We start from the raw sequence: 13,777 nt of genomic DNA on the forward strand, positions 1-13,777 counted from the left end.
CTGAAATGACTGCTAACACAAGTGAGCAAACACTTATCAATAAGAATGCTAAAAAGTACTTTTTTATGCTTGATGTTTCTGTAATGGTATGCACCTGGGCTGGTTGTCAGCAATAGGGACTGAACTCTGGACTTAAAACAGAAGTCCCCAAACTGTGGGGCGTGACCCCCCTATGGGGGCACAGAGGAACATTCAGGAGGGTGGGGCTGGGGAGGGAGTGCCACCCAGCTCCACTCCTAGCCCTGGCTCCGGCTCTGGCCCCAGTCTTGGCCCCCTTGCCCCTGTCCACATCCTCCCCGTCCTGGAGCCACAGCCCTGCTCCTAGCCCTGGGGGAGAGGAGGCACAGACAGGAGTAAAGGGGGGAGTGTAAGGTAAAAAGTTTGGGGATCACTGACTTAAAACTGCGAGCCTTTGCTGCCAGAGCTAAACAAGCCTTGTTAATCCAAAGCCACTGGCAGACATACAAACTTCTATGGGGGCTGGCCGCTAGAGTGGGACAGAGAGCAGCATTGGGTAAGCATGGGTTACTTTACTATCCCTCCCAACTTTACCGTCTGGTAAAAATGGCAGATTTAACCTTGGGGAGCGGGGGAAGGAATCCTACTTCAGAGTGCATAGTGAATGACTGACCGAAACATAGTTACATTTTCAGTTTGTTTCTTCTTCAGTTCCTGCTATCTAACTTTATCAGAAGATTCCACTTGGAGAGCTAAATACAATGCAAAAAAAACCTCGTTCACATAGTTATGAATCTATAATGGTTTTTCTGGTTTTAATAGCTAGACATTTGCCTGAGTACCCATATCATGCTAATGAAATCACTATAGTTATAATATTTTGTTTTTTCTTCTCACTGAGTAACAGGAATTTGCTAACCCAAAGCAAGATGAAAATGCAAAGATGGAGGCACAAACATCAGACTGGCATTTCACTATATAATATTGTCTTGTTTGTAGGCAAATGATAACCACTCGTATTACATTGAATTATTTATGTCTCATCTGTCTCACATATTTGAACTCTCAGACCTCTTTCTATTAATTTTTGTGTTTATGCATTTTAAAGCATCCATTTAAAGTGAAAATACTTTTAACATGGATGGAATTAATTATGTGTTTCCATAAAGCAGATGATAGCAAAACAGGTGCTTCTCAAATAGGTGAAGCTTACATAATACATACTTCTAAAGAGTTAAATAGGAACCCCAAGAAGTTTGGTGGGAATTTCATTAAACATTGAAAACTCAGTGTTTTCTGACCTTAATTTGTTTATCTTTCATTTCTTGTAGGCTGTTTCCAGCTATGTAATGTTTTTCGAACACATGACATGGAAATTGACCAGTGCTTGCTGGAGTCCCTCCCTTTAGGCCAGCGTCAGCGGTTGGTGAAGCGTATGCGCTGTGATCAAATAAAGGCGTATTATGAAAGAGAAAAAGCTTTTCAGAAACAGGAAGGACATGTGAAAAAATTGAAACATGGAAAGAATCACCGAGTTCATTTCAACCTCGCTGTTATGATACAGGATGCAATCATACATCATGATGACAAAGAAGGTACCACAGGCATTTAGCAGTACTCTCATGGTTTATTCCTTTGTGTGGCTAAAAGTTTCAGAGTAGCAACTACTTTGTCTCTTGGGGCATTATTTTAGACTTAATTTCAAATAACAGTAGCTATTTATAGCTAGAATGTACTATGTACTTTGCAATTAATATGCAATAGAGTAAATGTGTATTATATAATATAAAGCATTATGGCATATAATTTATGTCCTTGATGAAAGCAAATAGTGCTTTGGAGGCCTTAGGATGTCACTGTAGGATAAAGGTGTTTACAGAATCATAGATTTTAAAGCCAGAAGGAACATTTTGATCATGTAGTCTGACTTCCTGCATACTGCAGCCATAGAATTGCACCCAGTTGTTTAGTGATGCTTTGAGATTTTTTCCCCCTGTATTTAAACAAAGCTCTTAAATAAATAAGCTTCCTTCAAAGATGTGGTTCTGGCTGGGAGCAATTAAATGGTTATTAGGAATTGGTGATTCTTAAGAGGATGGACTTTAGCCATAGTGCTTGATGAACCCTGACCCCAAAGTGATGGTGGTGATTGTTGTGATGTGACAGCATTTATGTACAGTTACTTGGCTTTATGAAACACTGAGATTAAAACATTGGCTCTGTCTGCTTCTGGATCCTCTGAGCTGGTGATGTGATGTAACCTCCTGACAGCATAATTGCCCAGATCCTGAGCTGTGTTTGAGTGCTCCGCACAACTGGAGTGTATACGTGCCTGTGTGTAGGTGCAAACGTGTAAGTCAAAAACACAGAGACCTGGGAGAAGGGTCAGAATCTGGGGGAGCATGGGCATAGCAGGGAAAAGGGAGAGACAAGAGCGGGAAACAAAATAGTAACGCAGATGTTTGTAAACTAATGCAAGTATGGGTAATAAGCAGGAAAAACTAGAAATCCTAGTGAGTGATTACAACTATGACATTGTTGGGGGATAGTTCACATGACCAGAATATTGGTATAGAAGAGTACAGGTTGCTCAGGAAGGATAAGCAGGGGAACAAAGGGAGGAAGTGTCGCCTTGTATTACACAGATGTACTGTATACTTTTGGACCAAGGTTGAGGTGGATATAGGAAGCAGATTTGTTGGAAGTCTCTGGGTAAGGATAAAAGGGGTAAACACAAGGATGATGTCATGTAGAGGTCTACTACAGATCACCTACCAAGGAAGAAGTTGATGAGGCTTTTGTTTAAAACAACTAACAAAATCATCCCAAGCACAGGCGTGCTAGGTGGTGACGGGGGACTTTAACTATCCAGACATCTGTTGGGAAAATAATACAGCAGGGCACAGGTTATCCAACGTGTTCTTGGAATGCATTGGAGACAAAGGTGGATAGAAAGTTGGATAGATTATCAGGCTCAGTGGGTAGTGATCAATGGCTCCATGTCTAGTTGGCAGCCGGTATCAAGTGAAGTGCCCCAAGGGTCGGTCCTCGGGCTGGTTTTGTTCAATATCTTCATTAATGATCTGGAGGATGGTGTGGATTGCACCCGCAGCAAGTTTGCAGATGACACTAAACTGGGAGGAGAGGTAGATACACTGGAGGGTAGGGATAGGATACAGAGGGCCCTAGACAAATGAGAGGATTGGGCCAAAAGAAATCTGATGAGGTTCAACAAGGACAAGTTCAGAGTCTTGCACTTAGGACAGAAGAATCCCATGCGCCGCTACAGACTAGGGACCGAATGGCTCGGCAGCAGTTCTGCAGAAAAGGACCTAGGAGTTACAGTGGACGAGAAGCTGGATATGAGTCAACAGCATGCTGTTGTTGCCAAGAAGGCCAATGGCATTTTGGGATGTATAAGTAGGGGCATTGCCAGCAGATTGAGGGACGTGATCGTTCCCCTCTATTCGACATTGGTGAGGCCTCACCTGGAGTACTGTGTCCAGTTTTGGGCCCCACACTACAAGAAGGATGTGGAAAAATTGGAAAGAGTCCAGCGGAGGGCAACAAAAATGATTAGGAGACTGGAACACATGACTTATGAGGAGAGACTGAGGGAACTGGGATTGTTTAGTCTGCAGCAGAGAAGAATGAGGGGGGATTTGATAGCTGCTTTCAGCTACCTGAAAGAGGGTTCCAAAGAGGATGGATCTAGACTGTTCTCAATGGTAGTGGGTGACAGAACGAGGAGTAATGGTCTCAAGTTGCAGTGGGGGAGGTTTAGGTTGGATATTAGGAAAAACTTTTTCACTAGGAGGGTGGTGAAACACTGGAATGTGTTACCTAGGGAGGTGGTGGAATCTCCTTCCTTAGACGTTGTTAAGGTCAGGCTTGACAAAGCCCTGTCTGGGATGATTTAGTCGGGGATTGGTCCTGCTTTGAGCAGGGGGTTGGACTAGGTGACCTCCTGAGGTCCCTTCCAACCCTGATATTGTATGATTCTATGTTTCTATGACAAATAGGGAGGAACTGGTTGAGAATTTGAAAGTAGAAGGCAGCTTAGGTGAAAGACAACATGAAATGATAGAGTTCATGATGCTAAGGAATGGTAGGAAGAAAAACAGCACAATAAAGAAAATGGATTTCAAGAAGGCAGACTTTATAAACTGAAGGAGTTGGTAGTAAGATCCAATGGGAAGCAAGTCTTCGGTGGAAAACTGTTCGAGAGAGTTGGAAGTGTTTCAGAGAGACATTATTAAGGGTACAAGAGCAAACTACTCCACTGTGTAGGAAAGATAGAAAGTATTGTAAGAGACCACTCTGGTTTAACCAGGAGATCTTCAATGATCTGAAACTCTAAGAAGAGTCCTACAAAAAGTGGAAACTAGATCAAATTACAAAGGATGAATATAAACAAGCAATACAAGCATATAGGGACATAATTATAAAGGCGAAGGCATAAAACAAGATTAAACTAGCCAGAGACATAAAGGGTCACAAGAAAACATTCTTCAAATACATTAGAAGTAAGAGGAAGACCAAGGCTCACTTTTTTGTTTCAGTTTTCACCAAATTTTATTAGTGACTGGACATCTAACAAATGCCAGTGAAAATGAGGTAGGATCTGAGGCTAAAATAAGGACAGAACAAGTTAAAAATTACTTAGATAAGTTAGATATCTTCAAGTCATCAGGGCCTGATGAAATACATCTTAGAATACTCAAGAAGTTGAGAAGATATCTGAGCCATTAGCAATTATCTTTGAAAACTCATAGAAGATGGGAGAGATTCCAGAGGAATGCAAGAGGGCAAATATAGTGCCAATCTATAAAATGGGAAATAAGGATAACCTGGGGAATTACAGACCACTCACCTTAACTTCAGTACCCGGAAAGATAATGGAGCAAATAATCAAGCAATCAATTTGCAAACAACGCCAAGATAGTAAGGCGATAAGTAACAGTCAGCATGGATTTGTCAAGAACAAATAGCTAATCACTTTCTTTGACAAGTCTTGTGGTTAGGGGGAAGCAATAGATGTGGTATATCTTGACTTTAGTAAGGCTTTTGATATTGTCTCAAGTGACCTTCTCATAAAAAAACTAGGGAAATACAGATAATGTGAGTGCATAACTGGTTGGAAAACTGTTCCCCGGGAGTAGTTATCAGTGGTTCACTGTCAAATTGGAAAGACATATCAAGTGGGGTTCCTCAGGGATCAGTTCTGGGTCTGGGTCTGTTCAAGATCTTCATCAATGATTTAGATAATGGTATAGAGAGTACACTTATAAAGTTTGCAGATGATACCAAGCTGGGAGAGGTTGGAAGTGCTTTGGAGGGAAGTTAATAGGATGAAATTCAAAAAGGAAAAATGCAAAGTACTACACTTAAGAAGGAGCTGTCAATTGCACACATACAGAATGGTAAATGACTGCTTAGGAAGGAGTACTGCAGAAAGGAATCTGGGGTCATAGAGGATCACAAGCTAAATATGAGTCAACAGTGTGACACTGTTGCAGAAAAAGCAAACATCATTCTGGGATGTATTAGAAGGAGTGTTGTAAGCGAGACAGAAGAAGTAAACCTTACGCTGTACTCTGAGCTGATAAGGCCTCAACTGGAGTATTGTGTCCAGTTCTGAGCACCACATTTCAGGAAAGATGTAGACAAATTGGAGAAAGTTCAGAGAAGAGCAACAAAAATGATTGAAGGTCTAGAAAACATGACCTATGACGAAATATTGAAAACATTTTGTTTCTTTAGCCTGGAGAAGAGAAAACTGAGTGGGGATGTGATAACAGTTTTCAAGTACATAAAGATGGTTACAAAGAGGAGGGAGAAAAATTGTTCTCGTTACCTCTGAGGCTAGGACAAGAAGCAATAGGCTTAAATTGCAGCAAGGGAGGTTAGGTTGGACATTAGGAAAACTTCCTGTTGTGGTGGTTAAGCACTGGAACAAATTGCCTAGGGAGGTTGTGGAATCTGCATCATTGGAGGTTTTTAAGAACAGGTTAGACAAACACCTGTCAGGAATGGTCTAGCTATTATGTAGTCCTGCGTTGAGTGCAGGGGACTGGACTAGATGACCTCTCTTCCAGTCCTGAACTTCTATGATTCTATATGCGCAAACATACACAGGGGGCTTTAAGCCACTTTTGTGCTGCCCAGTACTGGGGCTCTGTTGGCACTTGTCCAATCCCTGGTGTAACTGACAGCATTCTGAGGGCTGTTCTAAATTGTTCTTAAATCCAAATGCCAAAAGGGGAACATTTCTGGCTGATGAGGATGTCTGATGTTTGAGAACCTGAGCAGTCCCTTGAGCTGGTGGTTGCAAATGAGTGTAACAAAGGAGCTGCTGTTGTCACTTTCATAGCTCCAATGCAATGTACACAGGGGGAACCCTCGATTTTGTGGGAAATCTGGCTTTGGGTAACTAGGCATAAAACTGCTCTAAGGCAGGATCTTGGCCAATGAAACATCACTACTTTTTGTGTTAGTGAACTCCACCCTGCCGATTTTGACACGGTCTCCCACAGTATTCTTGCCAGCAAGTTAAAGAAGTATGGGCTGATTGAATGGACTATAAGGTGGATAGAAAGCTGGCTAGATTGTCGGGCTCAATGGGTAATGATCAATGGCTCCATGTCTAGTTGGCAGCCGGTATCAAGTGGAGTGCCCCAGGGGTCGGTCCTGGGGCCGGTTTTGTTCAATATCTTCATAAATGATCTGGAGGATGGTGTGGATTGCACCCTCAGCAGGTTTGCAGATGACACTAAACTGGGAGGAGTGGTAGATACGCTGGAGGGTAGGGATAGGATACAGAGGGACCTAGACAAGTTGGAGAATTGGGCCAAAAGAAATCTGATGAGGTTCAACAAGGACAAATTCAGAGTCCTGCACTTAGGACGGAAGAATCCAATGCACCGCTACAGACTAGGGACCGAATGGCTCGGCAGCAGTTCTGCAGAAAAGGACTTAGGGGTTATAGTGGATGAGAAGTTGGATATGAGTCAACAGTGTGCTGTTGTTGCCAAGAAGGCCAATGGCATTTTGGGATGTATAAGTAGGGGCATTGCGAGCAGATCGAGGGACGTGATTGTTCCCCTCTATTCGACATTGGTGAGGCCTCACCTGGAGTACTGTGTCCAGTTTTGGGCCCCACACTACAAGAAGGATGTGGAAAAATTGGAAAGAATCCAGCAGAGGGCAACAAAAATGATTAGGGGACTGGAACACATGACTTATGAGGAGAGGCTGAGGGAACTGGGATTGTTTAGTCTTCAGAAGAGAAGAATGAGGGGGGATTTGATAGCTGCTTTCAGCTACCTCAAAGGGGGTTCCAAAGAGGATGGCTCTAGACTGTTCTCAGTGGTAGCAGATGACAGAACAAGGAGTAATGGTCTCAAGTTGCAGTGGGGGAGATTTAGGTTGGATATTAGGAAAAACTTTTTCACTATGAGGGTGGTGAAACACTGGAATGCGTTACCTAGGGAGGTGGTAGAATCTCCTTCCTTAGACGTTGTTAAGGTCAGGCTTGACAAAGCCCTGTCTGGGATGATTTAGTCGGGGATCGGTCCTGCTTTGAGCAGGGGGTTGGACTAGATGACCTCCTGAGGCCCCTTCCAACCCTGATATTCTATGATTCTATGATTTTGTCCTTACTTTACCACATTTCACTGTGGTCTGTTGGACAGATTTGAATTCTCGCCTCCCACTCTCTTCTGAACCTTTCGCGCAACCCTAGTGATTATGTATATATGCTATTGTTTGAGAGCATCAGATTATGTATTTTGATTAAAAACAGAAACAGATAGAGTTACGGATAGACACTCTGGTAAGTGCTCTTCACGGCATTTAGAAATGCAATTGTTATAATATACAATTCCCTCATTCAGTCCCCTAAACAGAGATGCCTATGATTTAAAAATTAACATCCTCACCACTCCCCATCTTCTCACAGCTCCCTTCTCACCAAAAGCCAGGCAGAATAGTAGATATGCTTTGCAGCATGCCCTAAAGGTCAGACCCTTCAGGCTATTTAACACTTTTACTGAATGTATGAGCATACACAGTTCATTCAGTGAGAAAAACAAATCCATACTGGCCCCTGAAAAAGCTGAATCCAGAGCAGAATAGAAAATCCAGCAGCCACTGAAAGTGAACAGCAGCAACATACTAAAAACCACAAGGCAGGGGTGACCATGGGATAGGTTAAGAATAGGCACCAATATGGTATCCTGCCCCTTAAGAGGAGCTGTATAAATCTCTAGAAGCAAGGAGCCCTTTTAGCATGCAAACAGACCCATTAGACCTCAGAGGAAGGGCTAGGGCAGGGGTAGTCAAAAGATGGACCGCGATCCAAATCCGGACTGTCAGATGCTTTTGAATGGACCCCCAAATCAATTTATTTACTCATTATTGTTATTGGGTTTTTTTTATTGTTTTCTCTGGCCTCTGGACCTTGACTATACCTTGACCAAGAAATTTGGAATTTGACAAAAAATAATTGACTACCCTGGGGCTAGGGGTATCCTGACTCCTCATAATCTCAATACTTCACCCCCACATGAGGTGGCCAAGAGGTAAGAAAAGGGATGATGCTTCTCCCTGAGCCGGCCCATTATCCAGGAGTGTGTATTGTCAGCAAATCCAGGCAAATACTTTGCTTCCTCCACCCTCTTATACCTGAATCACTGTAACTGGGGAGGGGGAGGGGGAATGGAATGTCTGCACAAAAGTCCATGAAACATGCACGTTCATGATGCTCGTTGTGCACTCTGGCAGTGATACAATTTTAGAATGTGTTACAGGAGACTTATCTGAGTTTATTGAAATAGTGACATTGTAAACATCTCCCCTTCTCACCTGGAGAGGGCTGATTATTGATTGTGTTATTTTATTATTGTGTTCAGGTAGTAAATCTTCTTTCATTGTCAGTAATCTGTCATTTTAATGAACAGTGACACTTGAATTTCATTTGTTCTTGAACTACTTTATATTGTGAAAAACCAAAGGCTATCTCTCCAACTTTAATACTCTTTTATTAACAATAATAAAAGGTGTACATGCACGTCTTAAAATCTCCTCATTTTTATGGGTTGAAATATGACACAGCATTACCTTTTGTAGTATATATAAAAGAGAATATCTGTCATACCGAAGAGCAAAAACATTGTGCTGTGTCTTGTGTGAGCAGGTCTCAGAGTCCAGGATCCATCTTGAGCCTCAACGGCTGCATTGCTTTTAGTCCTGCAGCATGAGCCCAAATCCATTGACCTGGGCTCTAAGGTGCGCTGCAGTGTTTTGTTTTGTTTTTTGCTGTGTAGACGTACCCTTAATGGCTCCAAAGAGTTCATTTGAGTGACACTGGTTAATAGGCCATAATAGAACATCTCTGCCTTTGTATGACTTTCTAGAGCCCTGACCCTGCCACATTTAGCACACAGAGCACCCATGCAGAGCTCATTGCAGTGTGTATGCTTTTAAATTAAGCAGGGTAATCATACATGCACACACATATGCTGTATTCTAATATAACCATTAACCAGTTAATTACATGGTATGAAGGGATTTTCACAGTGTTTGTTTATTTTTTTTATGCAAAATTGAATGTTATCAGAGCCCATGTTGTTCTGAAAATTTATATATTAAAGTCTCACTAAATGCACCACATTCAGCTGAGGAGTTAGTAGAAACCTTCTTACATTTTTTTGGGGTGCCCTGGAATCCATCAGACTATATATTTTTTTTAATTAACAAGAAAAACTCAAGAACAAAACTGCTGAGTTTTGTATATTTTTTTCACCTGAGGCAATAATTCAGGAGACACTGTCCCTCTTCCCAAGGACACCTTTACCCTCAACAGGCCAAGTATTCTCTCTCCATTTTGCTTCTATCTCAGGGAGCTGGCACATGATTTGCAAATACCCACCACACACAAACACACTTTTCTGAAGTGAGGTGGTGGTTAGCTGTTCTTGTGTACACTCACGCTCTTCACAGGGATAATCTGTTTCCCCATCTACCATCATTGGAATTGGAGGGGGACCCTATATAGATCTTGCCCCTTAATTCACTGAATCCTGCTGCTTTAACAATGGCTGTTTCCTTAATTTTGAGACATGATTTTCCCCAGAATGCACTGAACTATTTGGGAATCACCTGAACAACTGTGGCACCCGAAAGTCTCCACAACAACTGTGGCAGTGGCTGCTTGCTTCACTCTCTGGTTTCAAACAGTACCCGGAGTCATCAAAACTTGTATGAACTTCTGTGAACCCTTTTAAGCAAACGAGGGCTGGGTTTCATGTTGGTAAGGAAATCCAGGACTAGCTTTTGTGTTTGTGTTTCATTATGAAAGGTTCACACACCTTTAATGTTTATAAATTGAGCAGATGTGGATAAAATTAATGGAATTCGTGGAAGAGCAACAAAAACAATTAGGGGGCTGGAGGGACTGATTTAATAGGATGAGAGCTAGATGTGATCTTGTTTTTCAACACTTAGCCGAACAGTTGACTGCAGCAATCGTTTGCCATTTGGTCCATTCCTGTGCAGCTGCAATCTGAATGCAGTATTGGCTCTCTGCTGATTGGGCTTGAACAGGTCATTGGCCATTATCATGTGGAGGAACAGTGCACACTAACGATTCCAATTGATTGTAGAAATAATCTTTGACTAAATCAGCTGATTCCTCTGTTGGCACATAGACTACTATAACAGCAATTTTTAAGATGTGCAATAAGTAGTTGAGAAGACACAGGCGTCCCAAGTTATCAAGGAGGACTTGGTGTCGCCTCACAGTAGTAATGCTACCCAATATAAGTGGTTGGGACCTCTGGAATACGGAAATAAATAATCTTGCATCTCATGGCACCCATTCTCTATCAGCCTTGCTTCCATTAGGCCGGCGATTGATATGCCAAGATGGTCCATTTTGTGTGAGGCAGTGAGCTGATGACCACACCCGTAAATAGTTACAACATTCCAGATTTCAATTTTGGTGGATTGGTGGAGATCCTAGCTACGATTGAATACATTGTCATGATATACTGCAGACATGCTTGCTGACATCAGAGGACACGTCCCCAGAGGGGCTTTGACATGAACCCATCACGTTTACTCCAGGGGAAGACAGCACCAGCAGAGCATCTGCAGCTGAGAGTAGGGCGGGGCTTTAAGCCTGGTGCTTAGCGTTAAGTTATTCATGTTGATCACAAGCAAGAGCAAATGATTGTCCCAAAGAATACCTTGTCCCACAGGGATGAGATGGAAGCGCAGTAATGCAAACCTTTTCCTGGTCTACCAGTACTGGTTTTACCCTGTGTGACCCAAGCCACTGAGTCTTTCTTGGCAACTTCCTACATCTCAGGTAGCTAGGCACAGCTGCTGCCCTGTATCTTCGCCACTTGTGCTAGCCATCATTTTCAGGGTTCACACTGGATCTGTCCACCTCACATAATGCCCAAGGCGCTATTTCAGACCAGCCTTCATTGCTGATGGCATAGCTCCAATGAGCAATTCCCTCATTAAGATGTTGTACCTCTCCACCACAATGAGGAGGTACAGGTCGGCCTCTAGGGGGAGATGTGATATTTACCAAGTGTTAATAATTTACATGTATTTGAACTCAGATTCCTGTAACACCAAGAATATGGACATAAACACCATCTCTTCTCAAAGGCATAGGTGGGTGGTAAGGGAAGTGTGTGTGCGTGTGTGTGTAACAAAAGGGAAAGATATTTTGGGATATGCATGCTGGGAATGTAGGGAGGTGCAAGAGGTAGGGGGAAATTTGGAGGAGAGGAGGCTGGGGGAAACTGGGCTATATACTTCCAGTCTATTTTGTGCTGCTGTGTTGAAACAAAGCTAAAATAATAAACCCAGTTTAACTGGCCAATATGCTGTGAATGCTTTGCACTGCTTTAGAGTAGAGTCGGAGCATACCAGTGAAGTGTGAGTCTTTTAGTTAATGTTCATGTATAAACTTTTAATTAAAAAAAAAAGAAAGTGCCAGATAAAAACTGCATTAAAATGGAACTGAGTTTTAGAGTACCTGCTAGTAATTTATTCTGTAGTGATGCCATATAAGGAAAGAAAATACAAAAAAATCAAATGGGTCTTTAAGAATCAGTTTAATATAATTTTGGACCAAAAACGCTAAAAGATATTGATCAGAATCATGTGTTCTTTACATTGTGTCACTACAGGGCATATTTAAGTTTATCTGGGTGCCCTAAATGTGCATTTTCATACCTTAACATGTTTGGATTTCTTTAAGTTCACTTTAACTCTGAATTGCCTGGTTTTATAATTCTTTGAATTAACTGTATGCATGCAGTAATGGCCACTGAAATGCCAGTGTTTGCCATTTGGGATACCACAGTTAGTTTCTTTTCTAATTAGAGGAGAAAAATGTGTGTCAGACACCATTATTTGGTAACCATTGGCAAATGTTGATTTTAAGAGGAACCATTGTAAAAGCAAATGTGATTGATATATATGCATATACACATTCAATGTGACATACATGGCCCCAGTCCTTGGGGAAAAAAATGAATACATGCTAAAGTTCACATATGGTGAGTAGTGAAGTTTATGGTGTGTAAAGTTATAGATATGCATAAATCTTTGCAGAATTGAGATCATAAAAAGAAAAAAAAATAGTTATACTGTAACTGAATAAATCTGAGGCTGTTGAAACAAATGCATTCTGCATTAGGAAATCATACTTATGTGTAAGGCTAAAACAGCTGACTGTGAACCAGACAAGATGTTAGTAACTTAATCCTTTCTGCCTATGGAAAAATGAAGCATCCTATCAACCAGCTTGGGCCACCCATTGACGAAGAGGCTGTTTCAAATGCCCAGAAGGCAGAGGCACCTTTCAAACCAGAGCAATCGTTCAGTCTTGTAGGTCCAGCATGGTTGTTAAATTTGTTTGGCACGGTGTGTGATGAATTCAGCAACACAGGGCATCCTTTTGTTGGAACACTGAGAAACATAAAGCCTTTGGTTATTGGGTAACAGATGTTAAGTAATCAAAGTAACCCATTTCAAAGCAATCATAAAATCACAAGGAGATAAAATCTGAATACATTTGAATTTCTACGGGATTCCATATGTGCTTTTTGTCTTCTGTGCATGGTTTGTGTTCTATAAATACACTAAAAAGGTACAAGATGCACACTATACAATAAGGCACTTTCTTGTTTTGCAAAAAAAGTATAATTAAAATGTAAAATATTATTTAATTGTAATATGGAAGATATATATTTATGAATTTGAATGTATATGAAAAGCACACATTTTAGAAGGAAATAGCTAGGAGTATATAAGTCTGGTTTACAAAACTGGTTAATTAACATTTTGTTTAACCCAAAATTGCTTATGTTCCTGAGGGCTGCACTGTACACTTCATTGTGTGTAGACCTATGAACATTAGAGCTTAGAGCCTGCACTGTAGCCCAGCATTGTCAGTGGCAGACTTTCCATCGATTTCACTGGTCTTTGGATCAAGTCCTTAATGAGCTTGTTTTGTGGACTGCCCAGCTTTAAAAATTCCAGTCTAGTTGTAGCACATGGGTGGTGGGTATAATAGGCCAGGGAAGGCTGAGCCTGCCCTGGCACAGCTGCGACCGCTGGACACCAGTTGTGAGTTTGGCAGTGTATGTTTTTGCTTATTATTATGCCTCATGCAGGCTCCGGGATGGCCAAAGAGGTGGTATCTGCTATTCAGCTTCCTGGGGACTCAGGAAGCTGAGTAACACATACTGCCTCCTCCACTGCCCCAGAACCTGTATGGGGCATATCAAAAGTT

At 41.8% G+C, this 13,777-nt stretch overlaps 1 protein-coding gene across 4 annotated transcripts in view; it reads left to right on the plus strand.

Moving 5' to 3' along the window:
- Positions 1-13,777, plus strand: part of MYO16 (myosin XVI) — a 579,449-nt gene that overhangs the window by 126,177 nt on the left and 439,495 nt on the right. For all 4 annotated transcript variants that reach the window (XM_037896729.2, XM_037896722.2, XM_043535412.1 and 1 more), the window contains exon 2: positions 1,290-1,553. In XM_037896729.2, the coding sequence (XP_037752657.1) occupies positions 1,328-1,553 (226 nt within the window). In that variant the 5' untranslated portion in view covers positions 1,290-1,327. The remainder of the gene's footprint in view (positions 1-1,289; positions 1,554-13,777) is intronic.

The sequence above is a fragment of the Chelonia mydas genome, chromosome 1 (genome assembly GCF_015237465.2).
Source record: "Chelonia mydas isolate rCheMyd1 chromosome 1, rCheMyd1.pri.v2, whole genome shotgun sequence".
In the NCBI taxonomy this organism is placed as follows: domain Eukaryota; kingdom Metazoa; phylum Chordata; order Testudines; family Cheloniidae; genus Chelonia; species Chelonia mydas.